An 18384-nucleotide genomic window follows, 5' to 3' on the forward strand; every position below is an offset into this window, starting at 1 on the left:
GTATGCTCCTGCTGGCACCCACTGCACCAAAAAAAACCTTGGATTGTGTTGCTTCCTTGCTTGGATATTAGAAAGATAGATAGATAGATAGATAGATAGATAGATAGATAGATATGAGATAGATAGATGATAGATAGATAGATAGATAGATAGATAGATAGATACAAAGAGGCGACAGCAGTACACAGGAGTATCAAAAGTGCAAGTAACTTTTATTCCATGAACAGGCAAGTGCACTTACTCCTGTGTGCTGCTGTCGCCTCTTTGTTTGGATTTGCACTTGGGCCTTGGACCGGGGCCTGCTGGCATCTATAATACTGCTGTTTAGATGTGCTGCTCCCTCCTATGAGATAGATAGATAGATAGATAGATAGATAGATAGATAGATAGATAGATAGGAGAAAGATAGATATGAGATAGATAGATAGATATGAGATGTACAGATATGAGATATATATAAGATAGATAGATTTGAGATAGATAGACAGATATGAGATAGATAGATATGAGAGATAGATAGATAGATAGATAGATTTGAGATAGATAGATAGATATGAGATAGATAGATAGATAGATTGATTTGAGATAGATAGATAGATTTGAGATAGATAGATAGATATGAGATAGATAGATAGATTTGAGATAGATAGATAAATAGATATATGAGATAGATAGATTGATAGATACTGTAGATAGATAGATATATATTAGTTTTCTTCATGTTTATTCTAAATCATTCATCATATTTTTTGCAGGTTAGTCACCATCCACCAGTTTCGGCCTTTCATGTCAGTAACAGGAAAGACGGATTTTGCATCACGGGGAGCATTCTGGCCAGATCCAAATTTTACGGTAATGAGAATCAGATTCCTCCTAACAATACAAGACATTAACTCTTCATTCTATGATATTTTTATCTGAGTGGTTGAGCTTTCATGTATTGGACCTGTAAGGGTAGGGGGCCTCTGCTGTCTATGTCCACCCCTGCACAGGATTAAGCAATTGCAGATATATGTTGTAGATAATTATGGGTATTACCGAGTACATTACTCTACAGCACAAACAATAGGAAACATTGTAGGATTTGTCCTATATAATGCCAGGACTGTATTTTCAGCATTATTCCCGAGCCACCGGGATTGTCACAAAGAAAGATGAGACATCAGGACAGCTAATGGTGCATTGTATTCTTCTTGATTCATTGCTACCGGTATATCATTATACTCAGCAGAAACAAGATATTAAGCAAATGTATTACAGTGCCATTTATCTTCATTACCTGGCTTTATGTTTTCACAAATTCTTTAGCTCACTTTGAGTCTATGCTGTATAAAAATAGTATACACAGGTTATGCGATCACGAAGGCCAGTGCAACATTGGTGAATTATTGTTTCCGCTGCGGCCGATCCAATGTTCCAGTAGACTTTCATTCAGGTATCGGGGAATATCCATTTCTATTTGTCGCCTGGTTTCATCCCCTGTATGGTTTACAATGTAAACGTTTTCATAAGATATGCCAGGACTACACTTGTACACGGCTTGAATCCCTTACACTGTCTCTTCAAAACTCTTTGGACTGCCAAGACTCTTCTCAAAACTCTCAGTTGTTTAGGATTGCTTTACCAATGTGAAATACAGTTTCTATGTGGAACACATGTACCCCATTTCCTGTTCTGTGACAACAGACCCCACTCTTGCAAATTCCAACACACTAATCATGAGTACACACACCTTCACTCTTGGTAATGAACTTTGCATGACAGAGAAAATGGCTCTGTCCCAGCTGCACCTGCCGATAGGTCCGAGAGGTGGGCTCTTGTCCCGGCTCCCTGAGGATTGACAACTTTAAAGTGTACCTATCATCAACTAAAACTTTTTATATAATGTAGATAATGCCATTATATGTATATTTGTATGATACATTGGTTAAAAAAAAATGTATATTTTTGACCCTGCAGCTATTGCCTGTGTGTCTCTATGAGGAGTCCAAATACAGGAAGTGATGGTGGACAAGCAGGGCACTGTGACTTGCTACGGGTTCACAAATCAGAATGATTGACAAGCCAGCAGCCTGCACAGAGCCCTGCTTGTCCCGCCCTCACTTCCTGTATTTGGACTCCTCATAGAGACACACAGACAATAGCTGCAGGGATAGCACTTTTTTAACCAAAAATATACACATTTATTAACCAATGTAGATAATATTGGTATTATCTACATTATATAAAAAGTTTTTGTTGACAACAGGTACACTTTAATGGTTTTCCTACTGGACACTAGAGCTGTCAGTCATTGGGGAGAGGCAGGGCTGAACCCATTACAAAGAGCCCGAACCTATCAGCAGCTGCGACTGGGACTAGAGATGTGCGAAGTTACAGTAATTCGATTCGGCACGAACCTCGCGGCTCAGCGGTTGCTGACATTAGAATGCAAAAGTCAGGTCTGTATCCATCTTTTCCAGCCCACCGGAGCACCTGGAAGCTGAACTAATTTATGCAGGATAAAGTCAGCAACCGCCGCGAGGTTCGTGCCGAATCGAATCACTGTAACTTTGCTCATCTCTAACTGGGAAATTAAAACATTGTTTTCCTCGTCATGCATAGGGCATGCCCAAGAACAAAAGGTGTGTGCTGAACCTTTCCCGGTGGCTATTCAGGGATGTCGTGTTATGCTACCGCAAAACTAGTGACAGATTCACTTTTACTACAGGCCTTTTCTTTTGCACCATCCTTTTTGAACCACTCTGGATTATATGGAAAGCTTTTTGCTTTGTGATCAGTGGTTGTTCCACTCCTGTGATCAGCACACTGAGGACAGGCTATCACTATGTATTCCTAAATAACCTCTTTAACGCTGATCTGACTTACTTAGTTAGAGGGATTATCCAAGATTAGAAAAACATAGTTGCTTTCTTCCAGAAACAGCACCTCTCTTATTCTCAGCTCAGTTCCACTGACATGAATGAAGTCGAGATGTAATACTATGCACAACCTGAGGACAGGGATGGCACTGTTTTTGGAAGTCAGCAGTTATGATTTGTTAATTTTCAATAGCCCCTTTAATAAATGGAGCCCAGATGTATGTAATCAATGTGCTTTATATTGGCATACTAGCTGAGTACCCGGCGCTGCCCGGTTTTCCTACCTTATTCTTGTGGGGGGAGGAAAAGCAACAAAGGAGGAAGCTTTTGTCCTCATATCCCGTCCTCATATCCTGTCCCCATATCCCGACCCCATATCCCGTCCTCATATCCCGACCTCATATCCCATCCCCATATCCCGATCCCAAATTCCGTTGTGGTAAAGATATTGTAAGCTGAAAATAAAAGGGGTGTGGCTTTAAAGGTGGGCGTGTCTTTGTGAGGTGGGACATGGCATGCAGGGGAGGGTGTGGCTTACCAGCCGGACTGACACATTCACCAGAGCGGAGCTTGTGGAGTAAGGCACCAGAAGTCCTATATACTTGCAGGGGATTTGAAACAAAAACCCCATTCTTCACATATGGGGGCAGGTTAGGGTTTAATTTAACTATGATATATTTTTATTTCACATATAAGTAACATGTGACCAACTATTATCGAAATATCTCCAGCTGTATGGAAGTTATGCAGTAACATATATTTCCCATAGACTTGTATGGGACTTTAAATAAAAACCCAGACTCTTGCAAATGGGGGTGAGTAAGGGTTAAATTACCTATCCTTTGTTTGTTGTTGACATATAAGTAACATGTGGCCAAGTTTCTTGTTAATATCTTTATCGGTTTGGAAGTGATGCTGGAACATATATATATATATATATACACACATACATACACACACACACAGAAACACATATATACACACACACACACATATATACACACACACATACGTACACACACACACACACACACGTTGAGTTTTATATAAATAGATATCTGGTATAAATAACTCCTTGATGCACAGGACATGAAGCATTAAAATAAAGAGCAGCCGTACCATACAAAGCATCACATAGAATGCACTCTTCTAAGAACCATCTATATTTCTCACTGACCTCCAGGATACATCCTCTGCCAGTATCACCAGACCGGCGGTACTATGTCACTCCATGTAACCGTTCCCATATAAGCGAGGGGACAGCCCCTCATGTAGCATCTGAGAGACTCAGGAAGAATTGGGAAGATTAAAAACATGCAGAAATGTCTTAGAAGTCAAAATGGCAAAAGATGTTCTCTTCGCAGGAGCTTTTCTGTCAAGATACATTCTAAGAACCTCAATAAATTATCTGTGCACAACTGAGAGGAAAGACTGAACTCAGGAATAAATTCCATAGGTTTCCATTGTGCTCATTATTAGAAGTGTTATTCTATACTGGCGTAGTATTCCATAGCAGCACAGGGCTGGACGATTTTTTTCTTGATTTTTTTGTGAATTTTCAAGCAAGAAATATATATTATATATATATATCTCACCTGCACAGTGTTGAACCTACCATGGAAACACTATTGGAAGGGATTATAGTTATGGAGTTAGATTTAAGAAAATGACATATCATGTATGATTTACACCTAGCGCCATACCACATTCACAGGTTACTTACACCATCCACCATTGTTTTATAGGAAACTCGCTGTCTGCAATACTAGATGGAAAAGCAAGGCTCACCTTCTTGAACCGTGATGAAGAATACATCATCACCATGCCGTATGCGCACTGTAAAGGTATCTGATAATCGTATGACTGCTCTGGAGTATAATACAGGATATAACTCAGGATCAGTGCAGGATAAGTAATGTAATGTATGTACACAGTGATCTCACCAGCAGAATAGTGAGTACAGCTCTGGAGTATAATACAGGATATAACTCAGGATCAGTACAGGATAAGTAATGTAATCTATGTACACAGTAACCCCACCAGCAGAATAGTGAGTACAGCTCTGGAGTATAATACAGGATATAACTCAGGATCAGTGCAGGATAAGTAATGTAATGTATGTACACAGTGATCTCACCAGAAGAATAGTGAGTACAGCTCTGGAGTATAATACAGGATATAACTCAGGATCAGTACAGGATAAGTAATGTAATCTATGTACACAGTAACCCCACCAGCAGAATAGTGAGTACAGCTCTGGAGTATAATACAGGATATAACTCAGGATCAGTACTGGATAAGTAATGTAATGTATGTACACAGTGACCTCCACCAGCAGAATAGTGAGTACAGCTCTGGAGTATAATACATGATATAACTCAGGATCAGTACAGGATAAGTAATGTAATGTATGTACACAGTGACCTCACCAGCAGAATAGTAAGTGCAGCTCTGGAGTATAATACAGGATATAACTCAGGATCAGTACAGGATAAGTAATGTAATGTATGTACACAGTGACCTCACCAGCAGAATAGTGAGTACAGCTCTGGAGTATAATACAGGATATAACTCTGGATCAGTACAGGATAAGTAATGTAATGTATGTACACAGTAACCCCCCCAGCAGAATAGTGAGTACAGCTCTGGAATATAATACAGGATATAACTCAGGATCAGTACAGGATAAGTAATGTAATGTATGTACACAGTGACCTCACCAGCAGAATAGTGAGTACAGCTCTGGAGTACAAAACAGGATATAACTCAGGATCAGTACAGGATAAGTAATGTAATGTATGTACACAGTAACCCCACCAGCAGAGTGGTGAGTGCAGCTTTGGAGTGTTAGGGTACGTTCAAACGAGCGGATTTTCGCAGCGTATTTCGCTGCGGATCCGCTGGTGAAGGACCTCTTTATGCTGTCTCTACATGTGCCTGCTCATAGCGGCAATACGCCGATACGTGTAGATACACTGCGATGTGCGAGTCGCAGTATACTCGCACATCGCGGGAGCTCTCTGCCTAGCTCAGAGCAGGGAGAGTGGCCAAGTACGCCGCGCACATCGCTGCAGGGTGTCTGCTCATCGCAATGTATTGCCACTACGAGCAAGCACATGTAATCCGCTCGTGTGAACGTACCCTAATACAGGATGTAAAACAGATTCAGTCCACCTGGTCAGATAATTGGGGAGGGATAAATTGTGTCTATTTATTTTGTTACACATCTGATTTGAATAGGAATCATTCTAAACATATTTTCTGATAGGACTTCTGTACGGCACTATGACTATGGAGCTTGGAGGAAAAGTTACAATTGAATGTGAGAAAACCAGCTACACAACCGAACTGGAGTTTAAGTTAAAGGTGAATACCCCATTTATCTTAACGGAGATTTACCTATTTTTCCTCAATGAATAAATAGTAGATTGCAAACATTTTCTCAAGACAACATTGGTGGTTACATCTTTTAAATGTATATAATTTATGCTGCTGATTTTTAGTAGCTTTTCGCCATTTACTTGAGTAGGAAAAGTCTAAATCCACAACACAGCATCTGCTACAGAATTGAAGTTGTGAAAGTTGTGAGATTTTCCAAGGCAATTTTTGGTTGCCTTGTAAAATATACAACTGCAGATTTTTCATCTGCGGATCCTGTATGTGTGAATACACCCTTAGGGTAGGGTCACACACAACGTATATGCAGCATGACTGTGGCGCGCATACTGAACACACAGGGCCGCAGCCGGATAGGCTTGTGTGTCAATAGTGTTGAGCGGCATAGGCCATATTCGAATTTGCGATATTTCGCGAATATATGGACGAATATTCGTCATATATTCGCTAAATTCGCACATTCGTAATATTCGCGTTTTATTTTCGCATAGGCGGAAATTAGCATGTAGAAAAATTTACATATGTGAAAATTCGTATATGTGAAAATTAGCATTTACAGTAACCCCCCGACATGCGATGGCCCTGACATATGATCATATCGACATACGATGGCCTCTCAGAGGCCATCGCATGTCGATGTCAGCATCGACATACGATGCTTTTATATGTCGGGGCCATCGCATTAACTGCTATCTGACAGCGCAAAATGCTTAAGCTGCTGTCGGATAGCAGTTTAAGCATCCCGGACAGGTTCGCTTACCTATCCCCGTTGCTCCGGGTCCACTTCGCGATCCTCCGGCGTCTTCTGTATCTTCTCCAGGGTCCGGGCCTCGCTTTCCGGCGTCGTTATTACGTCGCTGCGCACGCCGTGCCGGCGCAGCAGCGTAATAACGTCACCAGAAAGCGAGGCCCGGACCCTGCAGAAGATGCGGAAGAAGCCAGAGGATCCCGAAGAAGACGCCAGAGCAGCGGGACAGCATCGGGAGCCCCTGGGACAGCATCGGGAGTGGTGAGGACGCGGTCCGGAGCGGCGGGGACAGGTGAGTATTAAATGCACTTTTTACATTGCATGGATCCCTCAACATGCGATGGATTCGACAAACGATGGGTCATTTGGAACAAATTACCATCGTATGTTGAGGGACCACTGTCCAAATTTTTGCATATTCAAAAATTCGCACGCCAGTCTCACGCAGTAGCATTAGAGCCTTCTTTACACCACACAAGCTGGAAGCAGAGAGGGATGATCACTGTGATGTGTAATGTGAAAAACAAAACACAAATATTCGTAATTGCGAATATATAGTGCTATATTCGCAAATATTGTTGTTGTAGTTTTGCAACCCTGGTTGGGAAACACTGCCTTAGGGCATATTCAAATGAGTCTTTTTTGTTGTGCTTTTTGCCATGATCAGCAAAACTATGGTAGCTTTTACAAAATGGCGTTTTCTTGCTGTGCTTCTGCAGATCTAGGCGGAATAACATGGTAAACGTTTCAACAAAACAGAATATATGTAAATAAACCCCTATAGTCTCTTCTTTCTCAGGTGTAAGAGTCATTTGAATGTAAGCAGCAGCACTGATTCATATTCAATGGCCGTGCATTCAGGAATATATTAGTCTGGGAATAAATAAGTCTCAAAGCAGCAACCTGGGACCCCACACTATATCGTTTTACGGGAAATGATTTTCTCAAGGAGATTGTTACGCCGCGAAGTGAAGAGACTGTAGTAGAACAGATGCATAAATAAGACGTTTCTGTCAAATGTAGAAATGGATAGAGCAGCGAGGAAATGGTATATTACATTCAGCCTGTATTTCTATTTTCTGTCCAAAATCTCAACCGGAGGCGTACGTATAAATCTGTCCTGATCACAAGATGGACATACAGGTGCTTGGTTTGTAACAGTGCAGTGCAGCTGTGTGCCCATCACACGTGTGGTGCCCATGAGGAGAATGGGTGGAGGAGTCTAGTACAGCTGAAGGTAGTAGTCCCTCAGGCAGAGGCTTTGTGGCTTCCTAACCCTGTATGCCTATCGCTTCTCGGCCTTTTGGCTAAGATCAAGTGTAGTATCTGTTCTTATTAGTTTAATGCTGGTGGGGATGGGTGCTGCATGGTAGGGAGCAGGTGTACTGGGGCGTTCCGGGGCTGGTTCTGAGGAATCAGCTCGACGGCTGCCCCGATGTGACCTGTTTCCTCCGGGTCTCGCCATGGGGTAGAGGGGTGTAGAGCCGAGGTACTTCTGTGCCTCGTGGAGTGGTGATCCTGAGGTGCTGAAACTCACTGGGTGAACGCACTGCACCATACTCTTCATCTTTGGCACACACCCTTTGTATCCCGGCCTTCTGGCTAGGATCGGGGAAATTTTTATAGATCCGGCTGGATGACCGGGCAGTATATCTGCATTCGTCCACTTATTTTTTTTTTTGTTTGTCACTGTGCCCTGTTTGTGTCTTTATTTGTACACAGGATTGGCAGGATGCGGTAGCCCTTCTGGGTGTCCCTCCTGGCGGTCTAGGGGAGGTTTGTGTGGCCATTAGGTTCCTCACTTCCCTGCAACCCCTGGGCATCTTGGCTTTGGTCAAGATGCCATCAGAATACGGCTCCTCGGCTGATACCTTGGTTAACGCCTAGGTTGAAGCCAGGAGCATTTTCGGCCCCTGAGTAGCTTTGGCAAAAAGGGGCATCGAACCTGGATCCTTGCAGGTGCCTTTTGGCCCAGAGGTGAAGGGTAGGTTTTGTTGGGGGCCTCTCTCCTGTCGGAGAAGGGCTTAGCGATAGACCGCATCCTTTGTGCACGTTTTTTTAGTGTGACACGTTTGCACTTTTTCTTGCACTTTGGGTGATAGAGAGCACTTGCCTCGGCTCTAAAAAAAAACTAAAAAAACCTGTATGCCCCCCTGTGGAACCCTGCAAATTTTGTAGATGGGCCTCTGTATAACATAAGCAGTTGACCTTGAGGTACACTCATGTTAGGTGTCTGGGGGTGAATCAGTCCAGACACGCATGTAAAACAGCGGTTAGCTTTACTGAAGTCTACTTTGCACATCAGATAGTATACTCCTTAACAGCACAGGGTAGCAAAGTTACAGGGAGAGATTTATCATTGCATTAAATGGGGTACTCCACTGGGGGGAAAAAAATGTAATCAACTGGTGCCAGAAAGTTAAACAGATTTGTAAATCTTAATCCTTCCAGTTCTTATCAGCTGCTGTATGATCCACAGGAAATTATTTTCTTTCTGTCTGACCACAGTGCTCTCTGCTGACACCTCTGTCCATTTTAGGAACTGTCCAGAGTAGGAGCAAATCCCCATAGCAAACATATGCTGCTCTGGACGGTTCCTAAAATGGACAGAGGTGTCAACAGAGAGCACTGTGGTCAGACAGAAAAGAAATTCAAAAATAAAAGAACTTCCTGTAGATCATACCAAATAGCCTTACCTAAGCAACTTTCAGTTTTCACTTTGCAGTTTTGCATCCAAAAATTTGCAAACCTAAGCCAGGTCTGACCTGGCTTACATAACTGCCTTTGGATGGCACTTTTTTTGAGCAGAGTTGCAGAGGAGAATAGGAAACATACAATATGGTGTTCTGAAATGATTTATTGCTTTTTGTTTATATGTGCTAAATATCAACCCCCCTTGATAGTATGATAAATGTGTTGCATACACACGCTCACTGTTGAAGCCACACCTCTTTAATTCTCTACCCTTTTTGCGCATCGGTCTGGCTTGCAACTCACGCCGAGTCCCACAAAGCCACGTCCCCTTCTATTTTCAGCTTACAATATCTTCATCACAAAATCAGTCCCACCTGAGGACAGGATATGAGGATGGGACATAAGGAAGGGATATGAGGACGGAACATGAGGTCGGGATATGAGGTCGGGATATGAGGACGGGATATGAGGACGGGATATGAGGACGGGATATGAGGACGGGATATGAGGACGGGATATGAGGTTGGCATAGGAGGTCGAGATATGAGGATGGAATATGACAATATATGAGGACGGGATATGAAGTCAAAAGCTTCCTCCTTTGTTGACACCGGTAACACCGGGTACTCAGCTAGTTTACTATAACTGGAACATCCTTTTATATAGACACTGTAATTCTGTAATATACCTTTTTATGGGTTGGAGATCCAGTTTTCAGACATTTAGGAAGATTTAGCTGATTAAGAGATAAAGCAAATGATGTGTGGCTCTTAGATGATGGTTTGTTTGCAAAGTTTTAAAACCAAGTTTTTCTTCTATGAGTCGAAGAGACCTGCTGAGATGCAGCATGCATGCCTTCTCTTTCCCCCACCCTTCCCTGCTCTGTATGACTGATGCACAAGACTTGGCCCACCACTCCTTATTTTATACATGTATAATCCATCTCCATATATAGTACTTGACTGGTATCCATTGTACACTGCTACACTGTATGTAAATTGTTCTCCATTAATCTTGCAGCCATTCTTCGGGGGCAGCGATACATTAAACCAGATATGTGGGAAGATAACAGCTGGCAGCGAAGTTTTGGCAAATCTGGACGGGCACTGGGTAAGAATCTTATATAAAGTAGAATATGGTTCTAGATAATGAGAGGGTGTTGTGAATCCTTATATAAAGTGTTACTCCAGGCATAAACTGCTAATGAATTTTTTGTCCATATTTAATTTTCTGTACACCGTGTCAAAGGAGGATATTCAGGTTGGTATCACCCCCTTTGCCTATAGGTGCACCTGTGCAGGACTCTCCCTCTCCAGAGCATAATATCCTTACCGTACAACGAATAGGGTCACCAACTTAATACTCATTCCTCCAATCTCTCATACAGGGGATGGGTGGTCTGTCTGAGGATGGAGTAATGGTACCTAGAACTAGAACAAAGAAAGGAGATTGCTCTTTTTCTATATTCCTGTGGAAGGGAAGGCTAGAGATGTGGGTTTTAGGTAGTATTTGAGGAAGTAAGCCTTACACCAACTGGCAAAAACTATAGACATGTCTCTATGATATGTCAATTTGTTTTTTTAAATGACAGGTACATGTTAAGAAAAAGTGTCCAGGAAAAAAGCTAAATTACACATAGGCAACCCATTGACATGAATATCACTGTGTAATGCTTAATTTGTCCTGTGGTGGCGCAGCAGAAAAACTAAGCACTTGCTGCCTGGTTTACCCACAAATGAGTGCAGATTTCTGGGGGTCTGGCACAGGCACACTTTGTGATTTGGTTATCAGTAAGTGACCCTTATAACATGTAGGGAATGTTAAATGTGGAGAGTCCCTTAAACCATAGCACCTCAGCACAGGGACTGGAGGTATAAATAATTTGATAGAACATATTTATGAGCATCAGCCTCATTTTAAAGATTGTTGTGGTCGGTGCTCATGACCCGAAATACGTACCTACCTAACTAAGTCATAACCATCCTATGATGATTAACCATTGTCACGATGCCGGCTGGCAGGTAGTGGATCCTCTGTGCCAGAGAGGGATTGGCGTGGACCGTGCTAGTGGATCGGTTCTAAGTCACTACTGGTTTTCACCAGAGCCCGCCGCAAAGCGGGATGGTCTTGCTGCGGCGGTAGTGACCAGGTCGTATCCACTAGCAACGGCTCAACCTCTCTGACTGCTGAAGATAGGCGCGGTACAAGGGAGTAGACAGAAGCAAGGTCGGACGTAGCAAAAGGTCGGGGCAGGCAGCAAGGATCGTAGTCGGGGGCAACGGCAGGAGGTCTGGAACACAGGCTAGGAACACACAAGGAAACGCTTTCACTGGCACAATGGCAACAAGATCCGGCGAGGGAGTGAAGGGGAAGTGAGGTATAAATAGGGAGTGCACAGGTGAACACACTAATTGGAACCACTGCGCCAATCAGCGGCGCAGTGGCCCTTTAAATCGCAGAGACCCGGCGCGCGCGCGCCCTAGGGAGCGGGGCCGCGCGCGCCGGGACAGGACAGACGGAGAGCGAGTCAGGTACGGGAGCCGGGATGCGCATCGCGAGCGGGCGCTACCCGCATCGCGAATCGCATCCCGGCTGGAGACGGTATCGCAGCGCACCGGGTCAGTGGAGCTGCCCGGAGCGCTGCGGTAGCGAGAGAGAAGTGAGCGCTCCGGGGAGGAGCGGGGACCCGGAGCGCTCGGCGTAACAGTACCCCCCCCCCTTGGGTCTCCCCCTCTTCTTAGAGCCTGAGAACCTGAGGAGCAGACTTTTGTCTAGGATGTTGTCCTCAGGTTCCCAGGATCTCTCTTCAGGTCCACAGCCCTCCCAATCCACCAAAAAGAACCTTTTTCCTCTGACCGTCTTGGAGGCCAGTATCTCTTTCACTGAGAAGACGTCAGAAGAACCGGAGACAGGAGTGGGAGAAACTAATTTGGGAGAGAAACGGTTGATGATGAGTGGTTTAAGAAGAGAGACATGAAAGGCATTAGGAATACGGAGAGAAGGAGGAAGAAGAAGTTTGTAAGAGACAGGATTAATTTGGCACAAGACTTTGAAAGGACCAAGATAGCGTGGACCCAGTTTGTAACTGGGGACACGAAAGCGGACATATTTAGCGGAGAGCCATACCTTGTCTCCGGGAGCAAAAATGGGGGGAGCTCTTCTTTTCTTATCGGCAAACTTTTTCATGCGAGATGAAGCCTGTAAAAGAGAATCTTGGGTCTCTTTCCATATGGTGGAAAGATCACGAGTCACTTCATCTACAGCGGGCAAACCAGAGGGCAAGGGAGTAGGGAGGGGGGGAAGAGGGTGACGGCCGTACACCACGAAAAATGGGGATTTGGAGGAAGATTCAGAGACTCTAAAGTTATACGAGAATTCGGCCCATGGTAGAAGATCTGCCCAATCATCCTGGCGGGAGGAAACAAAATGTCGTACATAATCACCCAAGACCTGGTTAATTCTTTCTACTTGTCCATTGGATTGAGGATGATATGCAGAAGAAAAGTTTAATTTAATCTTGAGTTGTTTACAGAGAGCCCTCCAGAATTTTGACACGAATTGGACGCCTCTATCCGAGACTATCTGTGTGGGCAACCCGTGAAGACGAAAAATGTGTACAAAAAATTGTTTAGCCAACTGAGGCGCTGAAGGAAGACCAGGAAGAGGGATGAAATGTGCCATCTTGGAGAATCGATCAACGACCACCCAAACAACAGTGTTGCCACGGGATGGGGGTAGGTCTGTAATAAAATCCATACCAATCAGAGACAAAGGCTGTTCGGGGACAGGCAGAGGATGAAGAAAAGCAGCGGGCTTCTGGCGAGGAGTCTTATCCCGGGCACAGACAGTGCAGGCTCGCACAAAGTCCACGACATCCGTCTCCAGAGTCGGCCACCAATAGAAGCGAGAGATGAGTTGCACAGATTTCTTGATGCCCGCATGGCCTGCGAGATGGGAGGAGTGACCCCATTTGAGGATTCCGAGGCGTTGGCGTGGAGTGACGAAGGTCTTCCCTGGAGGAGTTTGCCTGATGGAGGCTGGAGAAGTGGAAATCAGGCAGTCAGGAGGAATGATGTGTTGCGGAGAGAGTTCAACTTCCGAGGCATCCGAGGAACGAGAGAGAGCATCGGCCCTAATGTTCTTATCGGCAGGCCGAAAGTGAATTTCAAAATTAAATCGGGCAAAGAACAGAGACCACCTGGCCTGGCGAGGATTCAGCCGTTGGGCAGACTGGAGATAGGAGAGGTTCTTGTGATCGGTGTAAATAATAACTGGAAATCTTGATCCCTCCAGCAGATGCCTCCATTCCTCAAGTGCTAATTTAATGGCTAGAAGCTCTCGATCCCCGATGGAGTAGTTCCTCTCCGCCGGAGAGAAGGTCCTAGAAAAAAAACCACAAGTAACAGCATGCCCGGAAGAATTTTTTTGTAGAAGGACCGCTCCAGCTCCTACAGAGGAGGCATCAACCTCCAATAGGAAGGGTTTAGATGGGTCAGGTCTGGAGAGCACGGGAGCCGAAGAAAAGGCAGACTTGAGCCGTTTAAAGGCGTCTTCCGCTTGAGGAGGCCAAGACTTGGGATTGGCATTTTTTTTGGTTAAAGCCACGATAGGGGCCACAACGGTAGAAAAATGTGGAATAAATTGCCTGTAATAATTGGCGAACCCCAAAAAACGTTGGATAGCACGGAGTCCGGAGGGGCGTGGCCAATCTAAGACGGCAGAGAGTTTGTCTGGATCCATTTGTAGTCCTTGGCCAGAGACCAAGTATCCTAGGAAAGGAAGAGATTGGCATTCAAACAGACATTTCTCTATCTTGGCATAAAGTTGATTGTCACGAAGTCTCTGAAGAACCATACGGACATGCTGGCGGTGTTCTTCTAGATTGGCAGAAAAAATCAGGATATCGTCCAGATATACAACAACACAGGAGTATAAGAGATCACGAAAAATTTCATTAACAAAGTCTTGGAAGACGGCAGGGGCGTTGCACAGGCCAAAGGGCATGACCAGATACTCAAAGTGTCCATCTCTAGTGTTAAATGCCGTTTTCCATTCATCCCCCTCTCTGATGCGGATGAGATTATAAGCACCTCTTAAGTCCAGTTTGGTAAAGATGTGGGCACCTTGGAGGCGATCAAAGAGTTCAGAGATGAGGGGTAGGGGGTAGCGGTTCTTTACCATGATTTTATTAAGACCGCGGTAGTCAATGCAAGGACGTAGAGAGCCATCTTTTTTGGACACAAAGAAAAATCCGGCTCCGGCAGGAGAGGAGGATTTACGGATAAAGCCTTTTTTTAAATTTTCCTGGATGTACTCCGACATAGCAAGAGTCTCTGGGGCGGACAGAGGATAGATTCTGCCCCGGGGTGGAGTAGTGCCCGGGAGGAGGTCAATAGGACAATCATAAGGCCTGTGAGGAGGTAGAGTCTCAGCTTGTTTTTTGCAAAAAACATCCGCAAAGTCCATATAGGCCTTAGGGAGACCGGTTACAGGGGGAACCACAGAGTCACGGCAAGGGGTACTGGGAACCGGTTTTAGGCAGTCCTTGAAACAAGAGGGCCCCCAACTCTTGATCTCCCCAGTGGACCAATCCAGGGTTGGGGAATGGAGTTGAAGCCAGGGTAGTCCAAGGAGGATTTCGGAAGTGCAATTGGGGAGGACCAAAAACTCAATCTTCTCGTGATGAGGTCCGATGCACATTAGAAGGGGCTCCGTGCGGAAACGTATGGTACAGTCCAATCTTTCATTGTTTACACAATTGATGTAGAGGGGTCTGGCGAGACTGGTCACTGGGATGTTGAACCTGTTGACGAGAGAGGCCAAAACCAAATATCCTGCAGATCCGGAATCCAAGAAGGCCATAGTAGAGAAGGAGAAGGCAGAGGCAGATATCCGCACAGGCACAGTAAGACGTGGAGAAGCAGAGTAGACATCAAGGACTGTCTCACCTTTGTGCGGAGTCAGCGTACGTCTTTCCAGGCGGGGAGGACGGATAGGACAATCCTTCAGGAAGTGTTCGGTACTGGCACAGTACAGGCAGAGATTCTCCATGCGGCGTCGTGTCCTCTCTTGAGGTGTCAGGCGAGACCGGTCGACCTGCATAGCCTCCACGGCGGGAGGCACAGGAACGGATTGCAGGGGACCAGAGGAGAGAGGAGCCGGGGAGAAAAAACGCCTTGTGCGAACAAAGTCCATATCCTGGCGGAGCTCCTGACGCCTTTCGGAAAAACGCATGTCAATGCGAGTGGCAAGATGGATGAGTTCATGTAGGTTAGCAGGGATTTCTCGTGCGGCCAGAACATCTTTAATGTTGCTGGATAGGCCTTTTTTAAAGGTCGCGCAGAGGGCCTCATTATTCCAGGATAATTCTGAAGCAAGAGTACGGAATTGTACGGCGTACTCGCCAACGGAAGAATTACCCTGGACCAGGTTCAACAGGGCAGTCTCAGCAGAAGAGGCTCGGGCAGGTTCCTCAAAGACACTTCGAATTTCCGAGAAGAAGGAGTGTATAGAGGCAGTGACGGGGTCATTGCGGTCCCAGAGCGGTGTGGCCCATGACAGAGCTTTTCCAGACAAAAGGCTGACTACGAAAGCCACCTTAGACCTTTCAGTAGGAAACTGGTCCGACATCATCTCCAAGTGCAGGGAACATTGGGAAAGAAAGCCACGGCAGAATTTAGAGTCCCCATCAAATTTATCCGTCAAGGTTAGTCGTAGACCAGAAGCGGCCACTCGCTGCGGAGGAGGTGCAGGAGCTGGCGGAGGAGATGATTGCTGAAGCTGTGGTAGTAGCTGCTGTAGCATCACGGTCAGTTGAGACAGCTGTTGGCCTTGTTGCGCTATCTGTTGTGACTGCTGGGCGACCACCGTGGTGAGGTCGGCGACAACTGGCAGAGGAACTTCAGCGGGATCCATGGCCGGATCTACTGTCACGATGCCGGCTGGCAGGTAGTGGATCCTCTGTGCCAGAGAGGGATTGGCGTGGACCGTGCTAGTGGATCGGTTCTAAGTCACTACTGGTTTTCACCAGAGCCCGCCGCAAAGCGGGATGGTCTTGCTGCGGCGGTAGTGACCAGGTCGTATCCACTAGCAACGGCTCAACCTCTCTGACTGCTGAAGATAGGCGCGGTACAAGGGAGTAGACAGAAGCAAGGTCGGACGTAGCAAAAGGTCGGGGCAGGCAGCAAGGATCGTAGTCGGGGGCAACGGCAGGAGGTCTGGAACACAGGCTAGGAACACACAAGGAAACGCTTTCACTGGCACAATGGCAACAAGATCCGGCGAGGGAGTGAAGGGGAAGTGAGGTATAAATAGGGAGTGCACAGGTGAACACACTAATTGGAACCACTGCGCCAATCAGCGGCGCAGTGGCCCTTTAAATCGCAGAGACCCGGCGCGCGCGCGCCCTAGGGAGCGGGGCCGCGCGCGCCGGGACAGGACAGACGGAGAGCGAGTCAGGTACGGGAGCCGGGATGCGCATCGCGAGCGGGCGCTACCCGCATCGCGAATCGCATCCCGGCTGGAGACGGTATCGCAGCGCACCGGGTCAGTGGAGCTGCCCGGAGCGCTGCGGTAGCGAGAGAGAAGCGAGCGCTCCAGGGAGGAGCGGGGACCCGGAGCGCTCGGCGTACCAACCATACACAACCCCTTCCACCTAACTATGCAGTCTGAGTTGTGCCATTACTGCCGAGCATAGAGTATACCTGAAAAAAGAGGGAAAAACCCGAATGTAAATAAAAGTTGTTTATTACAGAATACAATTACATAACTAATGATTGGAAGGCGTTAGCCATCTCTTTACAACGATTTGTGATATAGCGCATGTAACAGCCTGACTTCCAAGGCCCCAATTTCTTTATTACATGCACCGAAGCTGCAGCAGCGGCACCGATTCGAAAAGAATGACCCGTTAGTGCTGAGAGATCACCACCTAAAGGTCTAATTAAAGTGCAAAGATGTTTAATAAACTGAGCTATAGTTAAAGCATTGTCATTGAACAACAGTAAAGGAGCTTATGAATTATAATCAGAACATTGAGAACTTTAACTGGGCAACATTTGTGTGTAGTGGCAAAATAACATACCGTTACAACCCGTCCTGGCAAAGTCATTTTAGTATTAACCAAGGGCAATTCGCAATACTCGGCAACATATTTTAATGGATTTACCTTAAGGTGTTGTCCGTGAATTGTTCTGGAAGTAAATTCCCCTGTCCGAAGAAACCCATAATATCCTAAATACATTGTGGCTTTTAAGATCAAGCTATTATGTGAACCAAAAGGAGATGAGTCTAAAACATCTGATAATTTCCTGAATAGTTCTCCGGAAATGGGCTGCCTAGTAGGATTTTGTGGAAGCTCACCTTTCTGGATACCTTTCAACAATGCAGCTTTGATCAACCGGGAAGAAAATAAAGATAAATTATGTTGAATACTTGCTAGGTAGATCTTAATGGTATTGTAAGTGAGATGCAATGAAAAAACGTCAAAACCCGATGTATGCTAAAATAAAAAAAACAGAATGAACATCTTCTTCTGGATGACTAGACAGAGGTTGAGCTACCTGAAAATGCTCATTTAATTCAGGATCAATAAATGGTGTGGGGGAATCTGAGCCCCTGTAACATCGGCCTCTGGCATTACCTGAAAAAAAAAGTGAAAAATTTTGTCTGGATAGTGCGTCTGCA

The 18384-nt window shown here is 45.3% G+C and overlaps 1 protein-coding gene and 1 pseudogene across 4 annotated transcripts in view; both read left to right on the top strand.

The window, feature by feature from the left end:
- Positions 1–18384, top strand: part of OSBPL5 (oxysterol binding protein like 5) — a 146071-nt gene that overhangs the window by 107499 nt on the left and 20188 nt on the right. For all 4 annotated transcript variants that reach the window (XM_056527850.1, XM_056527853.1, XM_056527851.1 and 1 more), the window contains 4 exons: positions 756–852; positions 4607–4705; positions 6130–6227; positions 10720–10809. In XM_056527850.1, the coding sequence (XP_056383825.1) occupies positions 756–852; positions 4607–4705; positions 6130–6227; positions 10720–10809 (384 nt within the window). The remainder of the gene's footprint in view (positions 1–755; positions 853–4606; positions 4706–6129; positions 6228–10719; positions 10810–18384) is intronic.
- Positions 8293–8452, top strand: LOC130277823 (U2 spliceosomal RNA; annotated as a pseudogene).

Source organism: Hyla sarda, chromosome 6, assembly GCF_029499605.1.
Source record: "Hyla sarda isolate aHylSar1 chromosome 6, aHylSar1.hap1, whole genome shotgun sequence".
Lineage (NCBI taxonomy): Eukaryota > Metazoa > Chordata > Amphibia > Anura > Hylidae > Hyla > Hyla sarda.